At 41.1% G+C, this 20,155-nt stretch overlaps 1 protein-coding gene across 2 annotated transcripts in view; it reads left to right on the forward strand.

The window, feature by feature from the left end:
- Window positions 1–1,119: 1,119 nt before the first annotated feature.
- atp9b (ATPase phospholipid transporting 9B) overlaps window positions 1,120–20,155 on the forward strand; it is a 30,159-nt gene continuing 11,123 nt past the window's right edge. For both annotated transcript variants that reach the window (XM_086062486.1, XM_086062487.1), the window contains exons 1-13: window positions 1,120–1,222; window positions 2,826–2,999; window positions 5,513–5,663; window positions 7,140–7,253; window positions 8,414–8,522; window positions 9,032–9,090; window positions 10,075–10,126; window positions 11,746–11,840; window positions 12,815–12,895; window positions 14,618–14,693; window positions 16,091–16,167; window positions 19,515–19,675; window positions 19,754–19,896. In XM_086062486.1, coding sequence (XP_085918612.1) covers window positions 1,140–1,222; window positions 2,826–2,999; window positions 5,513–5,663; window positions 7,140–7,253; window positions 8,414–8,522; window positions 9,032–9,090; window positions 10,075–10,126; window positions 11,746–11,840; window positions 12,815–12,895; window positions 14,618–14,693; window positions 16,091–16,167; window positions 19,515–19,675; window positions 19,754–19,896 — 1,375 coding nt within the window. In that variant the 5' untranslated portion in view covers window positions 1,120–1,139. The remainder of the gene's footprint in view (window positions 1,223–2,825; window positions 3,000–5,512; window positions 5,664–7,139; window positions 7,254–8,413; window positions 8,523–9,031; window positions 9,091–10,074; window positions 10,127–11,745; window positions 11,841–12,814; window positions 12,896–14,617; window positions 14,694–16,090; window positions 16,168–19,514; window positions 19,676–19,753; window positions 19,897–20,155) is intronic.

The following is a 20,155-nucleotide window of genomic DNA, read 5'->3' on the forward strand; positions in this document are numbered from 1 at the left end:
GCAGAAACTCTAAATTCAACTCTAAATTCAACTCTAAATTCGGAACGCCCGCCATTTTATCCATTGAGAGACTAGCTGTCGTTTTTTTTTTTTTTTTGTTCTTTTGTTTTCGTTTAACGAGCATGTGTAACTTCACACTCCGTGCTGAGAGCTGCTCAGAAAGAAGGGAACGTACTGAATGTTCGAATCAATAATGCAAAAAGTCTGCGCTCCTTCCTCTGGACAGCTGCCCAATGCTGCGAGCTGGTGCAAAGCACAACATATGCTCACCAATACCCCCAACACATACAAAACAAAACCTGATGATCAACATTCTGTTTATTGCGGGAAAAATTGTTGGGAAAAAAAGAAATGGGGAACAAATGCTCGCCGTACTATCTAACCTCCTCTTGGTAAACTGTGAGGTGATATGGATGATAATCGTGCGCTGAACATACATAATGATTAGCTTGTTAGTTTGATTTTCAAATGAATCTTCTTAATTCATCTATTTATACATTTTAAAGGTTAAAATACATGACACTAGGTCTCAATTTTCTTTCTTTTTTTTTTTTTTTACTGCAATCTGAAACTGAACCTATTTCATCAACAGGATACCTCAAAGACACAATTGCAAAAACTTTTAATAAGTAACATATCTCATTAATTGCCTTTTTTTCTTTCTTTTTACTTGTGCTGACCCCCGAGTAATAACACTGCTAAAGTCACTAAATATATTAATAATAATAGAGAGAAACCCCCCCCCCCCCAAAAAAAAAAAACACACACAAAAAACGTGTCACTTACAACTCTGGCAAAGTGTAACAGCAGTATTTCGAACTTTAGGTGTTTATTGTCCCTAATTGCTTATGTTCGCATTTTGTGGTTACAAATAAGTATTTAGTGGCCACAAATCAGCATTTTGTGCACTACACCCCCCACCTACCCCCAATCGACTGCAGTCCCCAAAACGGACCAAATGAAACATTATTTATTTTAATTATTGACTAAACTAAATGCAATATTTCACCCACAATCTAAACATCTCAGGGACGAAAAAAAGCATTAAGCATGTATTGAAATCCACTCGCGTTCGCGAACGCGGCATAAATCCCCGCACCAGAGTGGAGTGACGTCACCGCGTGGACTTCCCGGCCAAGATGGCTGCCAACATCCCGTTAGCTCCGATGCGGAAGAGCTTGAGGAGAAGCCCCTACAACTACCACTCCGTCAGACAATCGAGGTATTTGGCCTCTTTTTGCTGCCATTTCCGCAGTTGAGTGATGCGATGACGCGTAAAAATGTTCAGGTTTCAGTTGCCGCTTCAGCCTGGCGTCACTGTGGCGTGTGTTTAAACGTGTGTTTATTGTGGCGACGCTAGGTTAGCTTGTGCGGCTAGCCAAGCATACCCGGTCTTGTCGACTTCCGCTTCAATTTGTTTCGTTGCGGATGACCGGTGACAAGTAAGTTAGCTGCGATTAAAATTCATCATGTATTTTGTGCACAGACTAAACGTTGTTTTGTCTGCGCACAAAGTCGATGTTGCTTGCGCTGCGCTAATCTTTCTGTTGCGTCAGTTGTGACGTATGTTGGCCACTTAAAACCACGTGACTAATAATGGGCCTACGCACCCGTGATAAAATGTCCTGTTTTTTTTGCTGAGAAGTTTCAAAATGACTTGTTTGTTTCCCTTTCTCGCGTAAAAGTAAAAAAAAAAAAAAAGGGCAAATTTCATTAATTTTTTTTTAAAAAGTAGGGCGTGTTGACTTTTTAACACAGCGTGGAACGTGGCGGGATTCACAAGGGTTTGTTGGGATACATTTTGCCCAAGAATGAGCTGATAATCAACTCAACGAGATCACAACGAGAAAAGGGTTTTGATAGTGTTATTATTATTATTATTATTATTATTATTATTTAGGTCTGACTGCATAGTCCATCATGAGTACTTTTGAATACCAAGACAACGAAATGGAGGCACTATTGGGTTTTTAATATGCAAAAGAGGATGCCAAACCAATCAAATATAAGCACCAAGAAGACAAAAGGTGTGTTCATTATTGGGTTTTATTAGGCGATACATTAGTTGGTAACATTTTTTTTATGCCCGGCTGGTCGGCTGCCTAAACAGGCTGACAAACATAAAACAAATTAACACAAAGAAGTCAACAATTGGGCCATGAATGGCTTTTAATAGCTGAAAAATGTGAGGCACAATATTTTAAGTTCAACTAGTCAGCTGTCAAACCCATCAAAAGTAAACACCAAGAATGCCCCGATTTTGGATTTTGATACTTTGCTGAACCCTATATTATTTATTGTAAATAATGTCGGTTCGACTCGTCTTCTTCCTAAACAGGCTGCCACGTGAAGAAGACAGCAAAGGAAGCATTAAATATTGCCTTTTTTTTTTTCTCATTCGTGTTTACGTTTGAAGCATCTCGCAGCCCGTTTATGCTTCTATGGCTTTATTGCTTGTCAGCATTCACACGATTGATCAATATTTTAGAAGCATTTTAACTTCCAAGTTGTTTTGGTATTATAACCACTTTTCCAAAGTCTAAAAGAAGACTTATATTGTCAGATAAAATGTTGCGATAGTCGATCAATACTCGCAATGTTGAGGGCCTCACACACCAATTTAGGCTCTGCTAAGAGACAAATATCAATAGTAGTCCATTACATCGGAAGACAAGTGTTGCATTGGGCCGCATATTCCCATCATTCGCATAACAGGTTTCTTGAGCACACTCGGTATGTTTGCTTGAGTTACAAAACAAACACTGCCGACGATGACTCTCAGTCCGATGTGAGCTCCCACCGAGTGCGTTTTTAATCCCCGGCAGATTCTCCATCGACGATGAGCCGCCCAGCCTGGATGAGATGCCCCTGATGATGTCCGACGAGGCATTCGAGAACGACGAAAGCGACTACCAAACGCTGCCCCGCGCCAGAGTCATCCACAGACGGAAAGGCCTCGGCTGGTTCCTGCTCGGCGGCTGGAGAGTCCTCTGTGGAAGGTACGTCCGTGTCTGTGCTGTACGCAGCCTGTTCAGGCAGCCAGCTGGTCGGGTATGAATCATTTTCATCCACAGAGTACCCCTGTTGTATTCTTTGCGTTTGCTTTTTAATGCGGTTGGCAGCCAGTTTAGGCACCTAACTAGTTGGGTCTGATTTATTTGAATTTTATTATTGATTCGCGTATTAGATTAAAAGAATGCCTCAATTGTTGTCTTTTTTTTTTGTTTACTTTTGATGTGTTTTGCAGCCGGTTAGGTAACCAACTAGTCGGGCCTGAATGTATTTACACCACATCATACATACATACATACATACATTATGTATTAAAATCCCTTAATACCCCAATTCTCATCTCTTTGTTTTATTTTTTTATTTTTGGACGGTATTGGCATCCCGTTTAGTCTTGTGTCATTTGTCATTCTGTAAATGTGAAGCTTGGCATAAAAGACGCGTCTGTGTACACGCGGGTGCCAGTTTGGATATCCAACGCACCGGTAGCTGTGCATGAAGCGCAAAGTCACATTCGAGGTCGCCGTTTTGCCGCCCCCGACACGCATTCGCTATCTTTTGATCCCCAAAAGAAAGATTTGACGCCCCCACGCGAGGAAGTTTGAAAGAGCGCTCGGCGTTAGTTTGTCGCCAGCGGTGCGTCTCCAGCCGAATCGATCGCGGCCCCCAGCGCTCCTGCGCGCACCCTCGCTAATGAACAAATTGGATTTTTCACAGCTGACCAGTTTGATGCTTTCCAGTAATTTTGTGTGTGCACTGCACGGGATTATAAAAGGCAAATAATTCACGAGCCGACTAAGCCGCCGCTGTTCAAATGGCGCCGTTATTTAAATAGCATTCATTTGCTCAAATAATCTGCCGTATGAATCTGCGCGGCGAGCGCACCGAGGCGGAGCGCTCGCCGCCAACGCAAACACGGCTAAAAGTTGTCACCGCCAAAGTTGATTTGAGTTTTTTTTTTTTGTTGCTTAAAAAGGTGGAAAAGCCAAATCAATCACCATGACGATGTACACTGAGGTGACACTGCAGCTATTTTCATGTCAGGGGGTTCAAAACTTTTTGGGTACACAGGAGAGACATTTTTCATTTATATTAAAGTCAAACTTAAACAAGGGAAGAAAGTCATATTGTTGTATTTAAATGCCAATTAAAAAGTAATGTTAATAATTTATGCTTTTTTTTCCAGGAAATATTACATTTATTTTCTAAAAATAATAAATATAAAAATATGCTTTTTGTTTCTTTAAAAAAATAGGGTTTTATTTCTGTATTGATTTGTCTTTGTCTACGCATAAATTCCAAGGAATATAATTAAAAAAAAAAATGTTATGTATTTTAATGCGAACATTTTTTTTTTTCTTGAAATATGTAGAAAGTCATATTTTAACAAGTGAATTTCAAAAATGCAACTTTAATCTTGTAATATTGTGCCTGATATTTTGGAAAAAATACCTTAATTTTGTCATCATTTAATTTTTTTAAGAAAGTATTTGTAGTAGTACTTAAATATTGCTACGATGTCAAGTTGATGTAATATGTTACTTTTAACTAAACAAAATCTGAGCCCCAAAGCTTTCAGTTTTCATTTGATTAATCGATGAGATAATCTGTAGCAAGCTGTATTCTAAAAATACCGGATTGTGGCAGCCCTTGCCTCATGTTGTACTTGGGCTAAAGCAGCTCGGAGTAATTATGTTTGTTTTATTGGCCGCCATTATCCATATACTTTTTTTAAATGTTACATTTTCATAATTTACAACAAATTAGTTGACGACACCCCCCCCCCCCCCCCCCTCTAGTTCTAGAAGGCCTTTTTCTGTATCGCACACTGTTTGTATTTCATGCTGCGGCTAAGCCACACTGTCATTATTAGCAGGCGGAGAGATACAAAGTCAAACCTGACTTTTTGTTTGCCTGGCTGTAATAAATCAATCGCGTCGGCGGGGGTGGCGAGTGGGCGTGACATCCCCGCGTGTTAGCGACGCTTGGCTAACGGCAAACAAGGATGAAATGTGTCTGGAGATGCGAGCAAGCACAGAGAGTGTTTTTTTTTTTTTTTTTTTTTTTTCCGTCTGCCCAAATTGAGCCGTGAACGTTTCCTCCCCGGCGAAGACGCTAACCTTTTCACCCCACCGCGCAAAACGCGCCTCACGAGGAAAATAAAAAAGATCATTTGTTTGAGGTGTGTCCAAAAAGATTGAATTAACACAGACTATTTGTAAATACCAAGAGTAGTGATGGATTTATGAATAGTTGAATATTTTTATTTTATCAAAGCAGGAAATTTAGCATTTAAAATGTATTTTATGTATTTTTTTTTGCTTATGTTTCATTATGTAATGTATTTTAGTTGTATGCCAAACTAAGACCTCTATTGATTCTGAATTGACAAACTATATGCAATGCAATAATAAATGACGTGTCCTGTGACAAATACACTCCAGCCGTTGTTGTTTTGACGTCATGTACCGTTCCGGATAAAATGGTGCGCTGTCGCCCTCAGCTGCTGCGATTGCCTGGTCCGAATGTGTCGGCGGAAGAAGGAGCTGAAGGCTCGCACCGTGTGGCTCGGTCACCCGGAGAAGTGCGAGGAGAAGTTCCCCAAAAACTCCATCCACAACCAGAAGTACAACTTCTTCACCTTTGTGCCAGGGGTAATGGCTTGTCTTGCGTAATACACTTTTATGGGGCGTTCCGTGCCTTGCTCAAGGGCACGTAGGCAGTTGCAATTGCCGTTAAATGCGCCTTCTTCTTTTTTTTTATTTTTTTTTATTGCTATGCCTCTTATTGAGATGATCAGATGATTACTGCAAAAAGTTAAAATGTTGGTTGTTTGAGACATCAAGCGATTTTATAATATTAATAATAATTAGAACAATATTTTTAAAAGGGAGTCATTGTTTACTAATTTTAACCTTTTGTTGTCACAAGGTAAGGTATTTAGTTAGAAATATATATATATTTGAAATATTAAAATATATAAATGTAATGTATTTAAAAATATATGAAAAACATTTACACAAATATCATTTTAATTATCACAAAATATGACAATGAAAAAATGTAAAAACAAATGTTTGATATTTTGTAGCATTCAACAATTTTTAAACATTAAAAAATTGAATGTTACCATCTCACATTACTCTTATTCTAAAAAATATATATTTTTAAACATAATTGAATTGCACAAGTTATCGCTATCTTTATTTAAAAACATTTTCAAGTATGAATGGTTGTTACAAAATCTAATGCTGTTTTGTTGTTTTGAAAATAATAAACTTAAAGTCTTGATTTGTTACAAGGCATCATGCTATTTTTTTCCAATATGAAAAGTATTTTTAAAAGTTGATTGTTACAAAATATCACACAGATTTCTTTTAAAAGTATCGTTCCATTTTGAATATCAAAGTTTTTTTTTTAATATCACTTTTTTATTTTAAGTAAAAACAAATGTGACATCTTGTAACACTCAACTTTTTTTTTTTTAAATGCTACAAATTAATAATTGAATGTTACTGGTTGCACTCAAAATTTTGAGTGGTTCATGTTATCACTATTAAAAAAAAAAAAAAAAAAGTTTAATGTCTAAAGATATCACACAAGTGTTATTTTTGTCCATTTCAAAAAATAATGCAAGTTATAAAGTAAGGTTTTTTTCCGACCCCCCCCCCCCATATGTGGCCTTCATCGGGGAAGACAACCGTCTCATATTATTACGCTACTTAGCAAGACAGTAGCGATCAGGCTTACTTATTAAAAAGGAAATGGCTCCGTAATTAAGAGGGTCACTCACTTTCCCCGACCATAAAATGTCACCTGTCCATTGGAGACGTCCATATTCTGAACAAATGCGCCATTTGTCTCCCTGCACTTTGAATTATTAAACACGCGCAAATTGAGTTTAGCGTGCGTTCCCCCCGCCGCCCTAAAGGTCAGGGGGGTTCATTAAGCGCCTATTGATCGGGCCGGACGCCGCGCTCTCATTATTGCGGGCATTATTCAAAGTGTGACCTTCGAGCACATTAGCGAGCGCTTTGCTAGGTGTGATGCCTCGTAAAGTTTTCCTTTTAAAAGCACAAATGCGAGCTGCCGTTGCATTTTGACGATGTCTTCCGTCCTTTTGTCCTCAGGTTCTCTACCAGCAGTTCAAGTTCTTTCTCAATCTCTACTTCCTGGTGGTGGCCTGCTCGCAGTTTGTGCCCTCGCTGAAGATCGGATACATGTACACGTACTGGGCGCCACTGGTAAAGTCTTCTCGTCTTCTCGCTCTGATGGACAAATGAAGTAGTCTGAATTCAAACTAGTCATACTGAAGGTTTCTAATGTGCCGTTTCCTTTATTTGGCAAGACCAAAAAGGACACTATTAGAAACAACTCGTTAGTTAGTACAAAGCAAGATGATCATAGTTGACGAAAACGAATGAAATAATTAGAACTAATATTGATTTTTTTTTTTTTTTGTTAAAATAAAATAACGAAAATGCTTTTAAAAAACAGACTCTACACCTTGTCCTTTTTGTTTTCATTATTATATTGACAAATTATTCCTGTTCATTTGCAGCTACAGGAAACAGAAGGTAGTGCTTTAAGAATTGTAGTTTACTTTTTTACACAGTGCTTAACGTTTATTTAAAAAAAAATAATTAAATCTTGCAAAGCATTCGGCGGGAAAAACTAACAAACTCTCTCTAAAAACGAATTAAAAGTAACAAAAAAGCGAATTAAAAACGACCTATAGTGAAAAATCCAAAACGATTCTAAACCTGTTACAAAGCTGACAGCACTAAGCTGGAATTGGGCGCAAACGATTAATTAAATAACTCGATTACAAAAATCAATCAATCAAAGCAAAAACATCTGCCTCAAAATTTCCTGCTAACATTTAGCATGCCGCTAACCTGAGCTCACAACATCCAACTCTGCGCTCTCATTCGCCAACACCCACGTCACTCACCGGGCCAGGCCCCGCCTTTCAAAGCCACACACACACTGAAAGTTGCGGCTAGTATAGTGTGTAAATGATTTATTTATTTATTTATTTATTTTTTTAGTGTGTAAATGATCATCTCTGCATGTCACATCAACATTTTAATAATGCAAAATCAGTTTTTAGTTAACTTTATTTGAAGTAGATAAATTGACTTTCCTATTAATTTATGGTTCATTTATTTTAGTGTAACACCAAAACATTTCGTTATAATAAATCTGATATTGCTTTATAAGTGCTTGGGTTTGTTAAAAAAGACATAAGAGGACCTTGAAAAAATAATTGCATTTTAAATTGTAACCGCCATATTGAGGGGGGAAAAAAAAATTCTGGTTAGTTTTCAAAACGGGCCAATCGGAATCCAGTGTGCAGGGTGGGCGAATTTGATGTCAAGTGAAAATCTGTTGCCTCTTGCAGGGTTTCGTGCTGGCCGTCACGATGGTGCGCGAGGCGGTGGACGAGGTGCGGCGCCACCAGCGGGACAAGGAGATGAACTCGCAGCTGTACAGCAAGCTGACGCTGCGCGGTGAGCCAGCCCGCCGCCGCCGCCGCCGACCGACCGACTGTTTGCTGACACCGCGACAGCCGATACTCCCCGCTATCACCGAACCCTCCCCGCGCAATTACCCCGTAACACAAGTCGTCCCTCTCGCCGCAATTGCATCGATTTATTTATTTATTTATTTATTTTTAAACGCCGTTCAAGATCATCTGCTACCCCCCCCCCCCCCCCCCCAAATCCCCTCGTGCGATATCTTTGCCGTTGTGCCGTCGCACCTCGTACACCGGCCGGCGTGAGACTTTGAGACTTTTGAGGCGATAAATAGGAGAGTTATCGGCTGGCGAAAACAGAAGGCGGTTACGTCAGCGCGAGAATCAATCTCTCGCAAGGTGACGGAAAAACAAGAGCGAAATGCCACAAATCAATAGCGCTCGTCTATTAAAAGCGGAGACGCGGCTTGGATTTGTGTGCTGTCGTTGGAGGACTTGGCGTGCTTTTTATTTCTTTTGTTTATTTTCCCTCCGTTCCCGCAGGTAAAATCCAGGTGAAGAGCTCGGACATCCAAGTGGGGGACCTGATTATTGCTGAGAAGGTGATTTGAAAGCAAACGTTCAAAAAGATGAAATGTCTTGTACTGAAATATAAAATACAACTGAAGTGTACTTAACAAATGGATTGGGGGGGGGGGGGCTAGAACCACTGTAGCAGTTTCAACATTTAATTCGGTGATTCTTTTGCAGACCACTAGGGGCAGCCAGTATTCTACTTGTGGTGCCACACAGATTCACTGGGCTCGTATTAATGTGGTTCTTTTTTGTTTAAGTAATGTTTTATAAGTTTAACTAATTTGTACTTCCTTTCAGGCTAGAAGTAAATAATGTTACCGTATGGGATATTATTTTACACTGCATGTTTAAAACAGCAGTATTATGCAAAAACTACTCACCTACCTATTTAAAAAAAAAAAAAATTCTATAGAGGATTTTTTAATGTATTTATTTTCATATATAATAAAGCATGTTTCTTTTTAATTTTAATATGTATTCAAATGATTTAATTATGGTCTCTCTTTACCGTGATAACATTAAATAGTAATTTTTTTTTGCTACACATTTATATTTATATTTTGTTTAAATATATTGCTAAGAAAATAACAGCATACTTAGAGATTTTTGTTTTACATTGATAGTAATTTGTTGTATTTGTATATCATTTCTTTATATGTTTTATGGATATTTATTTTCATTATTTTTCAGTCCATAATGGGATATTTCATGTCTCAGTTAAAAGTGAATGCATGTCAACAAAATGTCGGGTATGTGTCAAGGCTTTGGATCGCTTGGCTTTATTTTCCATGTTTGCTCAGTAAACACGAATTTGTTAATTTCAAGTTTTTCCTAAAGAACTCTGGAAAAGCAGGAAAGCTTCAATTTCTTAGCCTGTGTGTTTTTTATTTTTTATTTTTATTATCTATCTTCACCGTCCAAGTCAAGTCCTTGTTGAATTATTCAGCCAGATTCAAATGACTTGAGCGACCGCATTGTGTAACTCTCCACCTTTTGGGTTTCCTTCGTAGAACCAAAGGATTCCCGCAGACATGATCTTCCTGAGGACATCGGAGAAGAACGGTGAGCGGAGACAATGTCTCCCTTGAATGCGATAAAATGACTCCAGCAGACGTGATAGTGAGTTAAACGCGAGCGGGAACGGAACCCAACGGCATCCTGTGACGCATCCTTGCGTGGCTCCTTAATAAACCGTGTCGGGTTTGAAATGTGACTTCCGACCCCCCCTCTTGCTTGTTGACATGATTGGATGAGCCCGGCCTGTGATTCATATGATTTATGTCACATTGTTGGAGTGACTGATGAAGCGAATCAATCAATGCGCCGCATCCGATTCGCGTGAACGGGTGGGGGGGGGGGGGGGGGGGGGGGGGCAGTCCGAGGGGAAATGTTCCTGAAGATGCCGTCCCCGTCAATCTATATAACAATAACATAATACGCTCGGCCGGGGACTTGTTGACATCTTTATGTCCTCAACACGCGTGGCGCATAAGCACATATTTGTCTTTCGCGCGCCGGGCTGCCGAGACGCATGAATCATCCTCGCGGTCTTCATCATGGCGAAACCCCCCCCCCCCACCCCCCACCCCCAGGGGACGCTTTACGGCCGCCCCCCTCTCGCCCGCCTGTCGGATCGTGTCCCACATCCGTCACTTTCATACGTAATATTAGCGAAGATCAATGCGGGTCAACGTCTTACGCCACTTGTCCGCCCGGGCCGTTTATTAGCGTCTTTATCAGCTCGGGGGGGAGAACATGGGAGCAACGAGGACTCTCTGTTTAGCGGTGCAGGAAATGACACATGAAGGGTTGAGTGCCTTCATTAAAAAACCAAACAGCAGCTTGGCAGATAGTAACCAAAAAAAAAAATGATTCAAACTGTTTATTGCCACTCCGAGTTGAAGTTTAATGTCTGAACGTTTTACAAAGAGAATAAAAACAACCACACAGCTGTGTCTTTGGAAAGCGTATTTAGCTTGATGCTAACAACCAATGCAAAACACCATAGACGGGCTAAGCCATTTTCACTGAAGCAACCCCCTTCGCTCTCGGCTGTTTTACAGATTTTGCAAGGCCCACAGAATGTTGTGTTTTATTGCTGTAAAAACATGGAACATACCAAAACAAAGAATATAGAGTCTCTTCTTTCATCAGGAATTTTTTGGGATTTGTATCTGTTTCCATATTGAAGCAATTAGCTAAGTTTCATCATGATTCACAAACCTGTTGAAAGCACTGGGGGAAAAGAGCTTTTTTTCAGCGTGGCCCTGGTTGATCTCTTATACTCTGCTGCCACCTGCTGGCCGTTTTCTGTAATAACTACCCTTGCTTTAAGCAATCTCTTCAGGTCAGAGGCTGCAGCAAAGCCTTCTATATGCTCTAGCATTTAAAAAAAACGTATAAATACGTTGTTGGGACAACGGCAATATTTAAAATAGAACGTGTTTATGCGTTTTTGGGAGCAAACGAGTTAATGTATGTTCTACCAAACCATATAATTTCATCTCACAAAAAGTCTGCTATCTTATTGCTAACATTGCGAGAAACCATAAACCAGCTAATGGAATTTTAGCATAGATTTCACAATAACTATAACCCTTTAAAAAAAAAAGAGTAGCAACACATATTAAGAAAGCATATAACCAAACTCAAAGGCATATATTTTGTCTGATCTGATCCAGGTACGTGCTTCATCAGGACCGACCAGCTGGACGGCGAGACGGACTGGAAGCTGAAAATGGCCGTGGGATGCACGCAGCGGCTTCCGGCAGTCGGGGTAAAGATGATCATGTTCTAGTATTGGTTTATGAAAAGTTTGGCTTCCAGATGAAAATCCACACAAAAATGAGCCTGCAGTCTTAAATAGGTTAAATAATTCTGATACTTTAAAGCGTCAATATGATTGAAAATTGACTTTTTTTAAATTGCTTTTGTACAAATATTTGGGTCTCTGGAGTGCCTGCCCATCAAGTGTGAAATCAAACAACCAAAGAAATCTTTTATGTATAATCTGCTTCCCCAAAATGATCCGTTCCGTCTTCAATTCCGCTTATCCGGGGTCGGGTCGCGGGGTCAGCAGCTTTAGCAGGGAAGCCCAGACTTCCCTCTCCCCAGCCACTTCAGCCAGCTCCTCCGACGGGATCCCAAGGCGTTCCCAGGCCAGCCCGTGAGACGTAGTCTCTCCAGCGTGTCCTGGGTCGTCCCCGGGGCCTCCTGCCGGTAGGACATGCCCAGAACACCTCCCCAGGGAGGCGCCCAGGAGGCATCCGAACCAGATGCCCCAGCCACCTCAACTGGTTCCTCTCAACGTGGAGGAGTAAAATTTGGATTCCCCAAAATGTTTGATCCAAATTTTGACATCATATGCAATTTGTAAAATGGGGGCAGCAGCTTTAGCAGGGAAGCCCAGACTTCCCTCTCCCCAGCCACTTCAGCCAGCTCCTCCGATGGGATCCCAAGGCGTTCCCAAGCCAGCCCGTGAGACGTAGTCTCTCCAGCGTGTCCTGGGTCGTCCCCGGGGCCTCCTGTCGGTAGGACATGCCCGGAACACCTCCCCAGGGAGGCGCCCAGGAGGCATCCGAACCAGATGCCCCAGCCACCTCAATTTGGATTCCCCAAAATGTTTGATCCAAATTTTGACATCATATGCAATTTGTAAAAATTTGAAGCAGGTATGCAAGCCAGATGGGCAATGTTGATTATTGATTTAAATTTAAAAAAAAATTTGTGATTATGTCTGTCCTTCCTCAGGATCTCTTCTCCATCAACGCCTTCGTCTTCGCCCAGAAGCCCCAGCTGGACATCCACAGTTTTGAGGGCAACTTCACACGGGTACGCTCGTTTTATTGCTTTTCCTGTCAAAAAAATAAATCCTCAACAGATAGTTGACAAAGTGGCAACAATGGCCGTCTTGTCGTCGTCACACTTTGTCTTACATCACATGCACATGCAGGTCCTGAGTGGTTCCCCCCCCCCCCCTCGTTTTTTTTTTAAATTTTATTAATAGCAGATTAGCACAGCCCCCACAGAGAGGAGAGTCGCACTACAAAGGCCGGCTTTGTGGTCTGTCTTCACTCTTGGCCACACACCAGGCTTAGCGAGCGAGCACTTCCTCCACTCATTCATCCTCCACGGCCTTCCTTTGCATATCGTGTGCTTTGAGTCAGAGCAGGATGGAGGGGAGGGAAGGAAAAAAAAAAAAAAAGGGTTCCCACAGACCCGCAGCAAATGAACTTACCTATTTATGAAGGCTTCTTTTTTTTTTTTTTTTTTTTTTTTTGTCTTCCTCATCCGAGACTTAATGGAGACGCGGCGAGGCGATGCCAATGTCAGAGCGGTCAAGCGTTGGGCCGCCCGCCATTTATTTTTCATGCACTTCTTCACCACTTTGTGACGATTGACAGGATGTGGCTGCTTGGGTGTCATAATTATTATATATCAGGCCCGACATTGGAGACGAAACCGGAGCTCGCACTCACCACTCCGGGCCAAACCATTTGGCGTTATTTAAGAGGGCGGCAGTGAAACGAGAGCCACGCACGCACATGCACGCTCACAAGGGCCTTATTTATCTGGGAAATCTCACCGACGTGACCTTGCTGTGCTTTTTTTTTTTTTTTTGCTTCATGTGAAAGGATGCCTGTAGTACAGCATTGATATAAAAAAAAAAGTGCTACTGTATGGCTAACATGTCAACTGCTTGTTTGAAATGAAGTCTCGCAATGGAAACAACCTGTGGTCCTATAATTGTCACACATTTTCACATATTATAGTAAATTCAAGTAGTCAATTTAGTAGTAGTTGCTCATTGAAATGAATCAAAATACCATTAACTTATTTGCTCCCAAAAACGTATAAATATGTTATATTTTAAATATTATCCCAAAAATGTATTTATAATTTTTTTAATGTTTTTTTATTTTTTTTAATGCTAGTGCATAAAGAAGGCTTTGATGCAGCCTCTGAACTGAATTATTACCCAAACGGCCAGTAGGTGGCAGCAGAGTATAAGAGATCAACCTGGGCCATGTTGCAACAAGCTCTTTTCCCCAGTGTTTTCAACAGGTTTGCGAATAATGATGAAACTTAGCTATATTCTAATGCTAATTACTGCAAAAAGAAAACGGATAAAAATATACTTTTTTTTTTCCTGATGAAAGAAGAGACTGATCTTTTTTTCGGTAGGTTCCATGTTTTTTTTTTTTAGCAATGGTACACAATATTCTGTGGGCCTTGCAAAATCAGTCCAAATCCAGTAAAACAGCTAGGAGCGAAGGGGATTGCTTCAGTGAAAATGGCTGCGAGTGAATGAGTTAATCAACTATTATTACGCTAATTAATTAGCCTCTCAAAAACAGCCAACAATGGCACAATGTAAAGAATCCAACCGTTTTTCCCACATATTTGCTTCAATTCAATGGACTCTGTGCTGCTCCTTCTGCTAAGAAAAACTTCTTTTTTTTTTTTAAACTTCCTCTGCATTGCCAACACGTTCCATCCATAGGATGACTTTGTGATGTGACTGCGATTTGTCCCGTTTCAATCCCCAAATAGGAGGATGCCGATCACCAAGTGCACGAGAGCCTGAGTATCGAAAACACGCTGTGGGCCAGCACGGTCGTCGCCTCGGGTGAGCAAGTTTTCTCCATCCCCAGCTGAAGTCCCTGGTTGTCAGTTGAGAGCGTTTGCGACTCCCTCGCTCGCTCGCCATTGATTTGTGGTGACCTCCCCCTCTAACCGCACTCCCCCCCCCCCACTCTACAATGCTCTGACCTTGACCAGAAGAACAAATACCGAGGCCTTAACTTTTACTGAGTGAGCTCTTGCGTCATTGTTGTTGACACAAAACGCTTCTCCGTGGGCAGCTTGGTCATTAAAAAAAAGAAAAAATTTGTGCCAACGTATAAGTTGTCGCCTCGTGCCGTATCGATACACAATATTGTGACGTGTCAAATTAAGACCAAATTGATGTGAATGCCACTTTTTTTTTTTTTTATAAGAATAGAATAAAACATACATGCTATAAATTGGGATTAGGGATATCGGCCAGGCCGATATTTTGTATTTTGACAAATATCGGTATCGGCCTTTTAAAAAAAATCTGATGACTGATAATAGATCCATATACAACTGTTGACCTCAAGTTAGCTTTATAAGAGATGCTGCTGACCCGAGAAACTCTCCGCATCTTTTTTTGAAAGTAAAACAAAGATAACTGAAAGTTTAACATTTTGAGTTATTTTGGATTTAATTATTGAGGAAACTATGACATTTACTTGATTAGGTTTTCATTTAGTTTTTAAGACATACTTATGACCCTGGGAGCGCCCTGAAGTTTTTTTTTAGAATTTTAAAACAAATATATGACAATTGTCTTAACATAAAAAAAAATAATAATAAAAAAATCGACATTTTGAAAATCTGGAAAATTGTTCAACAAACATGCTTTGAAGCATTCCAACAAAGAGTTGGAATTAATATATTGAAAAAAATTGACTTTTGACTTTTGAATATAGTCTCCTTGACTAGTAATAATTGGTATCGTAAAAAAAACCACATATAGGTCTATCTCTAATTGGGATAAGTGTGACAAAAATATGGTGCAATTGTTTTTCCTATTAAGTGCAAAAGAAAAAATCATTTTGAGAGAATTTTATCACCTCTCAAAATCGTTTTTTTTTTTTTCTTTCTCTCTTCTTTTTTGCCTTAAACTCCTGTTGCCTCATTTAATATTAATGACCTTTTAGTCCGTCGTGATAAGGCCACCGTAAATGAATTGGCGAGTGAAGATGGCGGCGTATCGATTTGGGTTTTTATGAGTTCCCGCACGGCAATCGCGTGAGGGCGGCCCAACGTATTAAACGCCTGACTTGAGCGACAACAAGACGCAACGACGCTTCTCGGCGGCCTTATTGCGTTTCCCTCCCGTGCACTTCATTTTGCCAAGGTGTGTGTGTGTGTGTGTGTGCGTGTGTGTGTTTGGCGGTAAGCTAATGAGCAGCATTACTCGTCTCGTTTGTCTGGCAGGCACCGTGATCGGGGTTGTGATCTACACCGGCAAGGAGACCCGCAGCGTACTCAACACGTCCGATGCCAAAAACAAGGTGAATGGCAAAACGATTTATTTGCCGATAACTTCCAATATTATTGCCCAAGAGATGACACCAAATCACAGAATCAATCACTCCCCGCATGCGAGGTGTTTTTTTTTTTTTTTTTTTTTTTTGTAACCTTGACTTTCTTGATAAAGCTTCTCTCGTCAATGGGGGGGAAAAGGTCAGCACCGTTGGCTAATTACCCAAAAGGGAAATTAACTAAGAGGAGGATTTAAATGGCTTTTTTTTTTTTTTTTTCCTGGTGAGGAGTTAATCCGGCACAATCCCCCGTCGGCGGTTTTGTTCCCAGAGATTGATGAAAATGATTCCAAGGGTCGACTGACTGAAGTTTCCGACACTCGTGTTTATGATTTTAGCACTCTGTGTCGTATCTGCAGCTGGATTTACAACTGCGTGGTTTAAGTGACATAATTCCGCTTCCAAAGTGCATAAAAATCTGATACGTGTCCGATGTCTGCCGGTGCGATTGCAACGTAAATGCACCGATGGCATAACATCTTAACGTCATGGAAATGCATACAACAGTGACGTATACAGTGGATATAAAAAGTCTACACACCCCTGTTCAAATGACGCCCAACAAATAAAAAATGGAACCAAGATAAAGTATTTCAAGACTTTTTCACCATTGATGACCTTTAACCTATACAACTTAATTGGGGGGGGGGGTGAAGAGAAGTAAATTCTAAATGTAATAATACTGTATCAAAAGTGTTCACACCCTCATATCTGTTGCTGTGGCTGTGTTCGGAATGAACCAATCGCATTCCAACTCCTGTTAAATGGAGTCAGCACACAACTACCACCCATTGCACAAGTGCCTTTTTCACCCCAACTGGAGTTATTCTGTTCTAGTAGGCTTTTCCTGACATTGTGTGGCCGTCGATAAATAAGAAAAATAATTGCCAACGCCGACCGGCATCGCCTCAGCCCTGCTGTTTTGTGGACGCCGGCTCCTGTCTTGAGAGAAATTCAATATATCAAGGGGAGGATGTCACAAAGTGCCGATACGGCGAGCGGAGATTGCGGGGCGTAAAAAGTCGATTAAGTCGCGCTCGGCAATGTATTTGGCCTCAAATAATGGAGGGGGGACAACAATCTGCCTGACAGGACGCCGGATGAGGATTGTCTCTTTGTGCGTGATCGTCGGACGTGGCCTCTCGGAACATTGTCGCCATGTCACACACACACACACACACACACACAAAAAGATGTCATTGGGGCAAGCCAGGAATCGATGTTGGTTAATTCCGGCAAAGCATCTCAAGCTAAAAGCAATATTCGGCGTTTTGACCAAACAGACAGCTCAAATAAAACCGTTGTCAAATGATGCGCGAAAGATACAAGAATGTAGAGGTAGTAAAAGTAGCTCAGTATTACAGATGTGTGGGTTGGGGGGGGGGGGGTGCAAGTACTGAATCGACTCTTTAATTAAGTAGAACAAAAAAATATATATACTGCAATATTATATTGTTTAATTAATACTTTGGCAGAAGAGCAGTAAAAAAAAAAAAAAAATGAAAGTACAGAAACGTAAGGACTAAAAATAAAAATCATTTGTACTTTGTTACTTCCAATCACAAATAACCAAAAAATAAATGGGAACAATACCAGTACTTGAGGAGCACCAATTTCACATGCTCGTTTTACCCGCAAAGGCCCAACAAATCATTCCTCTTAATAGCATGGAGACGACTGAAGTGAAATATGTTCTTTCATTCACTGATCACATCTTTAAGGTTGAGGTAATTGAGCGCTTTCCCTTCACGACCCCCCCCCCCCTCCCGCCTCGAACCCGCCTTGACTGTGGCTGCATAATGACTTCATCCGATCCCCGGCCGGGCCTGGAGAACGTAGAGCGGCCATTGTTCTGCTTAAAGGGGATCCTTTTTGCTTTTCAGCTGTGCGCTCTGTCTTAATTTTTCTTCATTTTAATCCCACCGCTCCCCGCACCCGCACCCGCACCCGCACCCGCCTCCCCCTTTCCTATTTTTCTCAATAGCTCAAGCATGAACCTTGTCGCTGGGGCACCCGCCCACCCCCGCGCTGGGCTACTGGGAGTTTGAGCATCCACTGATAAATCAGTCACAGCGCTCTCCCCGGCCGGCCGCGCTGGTCCTCGGGGGGGGGGAAATGCGCTTGGTGGGGGTCCAGTAGCGGTGGAGGAATTCTCCTTCTCCTCCCTCTCTGCCCCGCTTCCTATTCATCGCAGCTCCTTGAGCGCATGGAAATGTTATGTTGGTGTTTTTTTTTTTTTTTTGTCAGTGCACTGCGTCACATGAAAGCCTTCTGTGTACACTGCCAAAAATGGGTCGGGCGGCTTCTTTTATTTGACATCTTTTTCCCACATGCTCCATTGGCCGTGAGACGCACTTGAAAAATAAAAGACAACTTTGACCCCCGCTACTCCTCATCTCCCCCCCCCCCCTTTTTTTTTTTGGTCCCTTTTCTCCCCAGAGCCATCTCAATATGGGAACTCCTTTGACCCCTGATCGCATTCAATGGGGACAATGTAGTTTGTTAAAAAAAATAAAAATGCCACCAATAACCTCGTTTATGTCGTACACGCGATTTACATGACAAAAGCCAGCAGCTAAGAAAGTCTTTCAGTGGTTGTCTTTTAGAAATAGTCTTTTTTTTTTTTTTTTTTTTTTTTAAGATGACTTCCTTATTTTTGATATATAAATCAAGTCGCGATGTTTACTATATGCGAAATGTGATACAAAATACAATCCAAATCATCACCCTCTTAAAATAATTGTCTTAAGTCGTTTTTTTGTGCAAAATATTTTTTTTTGCCTAAATCATCTCATAATGCAAATGATTAAATTGTTTTGTGTTTCCTGCAAAATATGAACAATATGAAAAAAATAATAATAATTAGAGGGTGGGGCAATATTTAGAGAAAACAACTCTAAAATTTGCCACTTTATAAAGTCATGAATTTGGCACTTTATAAACTCACAAATTTACCCCAAAAAATTCTCGCAAATTTCCGACTTTATAAAGTTGCAAATTTATGAGTTTTTTCTCTGAATAGTACCCCCCCCCCCCCTCTGGAAAAAAAACCCCATATATACGGCGTCGTAGAAAAATGATTTTAAGAAGGTGTTGATATTTTGAATGAAAATCATTACACGTTATGTGTAACGTGCAATGCAAAAACACGCTAATGTATTTTGAGACATGATGAGCCAGGCAAGATTATTATAATCCTGTTTTTTGGTGTAATTTCCTGTCGTGACTTTTGTTTATTTCCAATTGCGGAAAAAACAAATAAACATCTCATAATTGTTTCCTGTACAGTCATTTTTTTCCTTTTTTGTTTTTTGCAGGTGGGCCTACTGGACCTGGAACTGAACCGGCTCACCAAGGCCCTGTTCTTGGCCCAATTGGTTCTGGCCATCGTCATGGAAGCCCTGCACGGCTTCGTGGGCCTGTGGTACTGCAACCTGTTCCGCTTTGTTGTGCTCTTCTCCTACATCATCCCCATAAGGTACCTTTTTTTAGAGAAGCGCTCTCGCGCTCTTGAAACAAGTTAACATTGGCTGCTTCGTTGACCTTCCGGGCGCAGCCTGCGAGTGAACCTGGACATGGGCAAGGCGGCTTACGGCTGGATTATCATGAAAGACGAGAACATCCCCGGCACGGTGGTGAGGACCAGCACCATCCCGGAAGAACTGGGCCGGCTGGTCTACCTGCTGACGGACAAAACGGGCAAGACTCTTTTTTTTTTTGTATCGCCTCTTAGCGGGTGGTCGGGGGTGATAAATTCACACGGCCCTCTTTGTCTCAACCCGCTGAACAGGGTGGGAATGGATTTGGTTTTAGTGCGTATTTATCCTGGTTGATGGTTAATAGAATGAGGGGAGGAATCAATCAGAAGGAACTGGTTAAACCCTGTGGCACGTTTTGGCAGCAGCGTCCATTAATACGACGCCACCGTCCTCGTTTTTGCCGTAGGTACATTTTTACT

The sequence above is a fragment of the Leptonotus elevatus genome, chromosome 19 (assembly GCF_054856555.1).
Source record: "Leptonotus elevatus isolate MCC_2025b chromosome 19, RoL_Lele_1.0, whole genome shotgun sequence".
In the NCBI taxonomy this organism is placed as follows: Eukaryota; Metazoa; Chordata; class Actinopteri; order Syngnathiformes; family Syngnathidae; genus Leptonotus; species Leptonotus elevatus.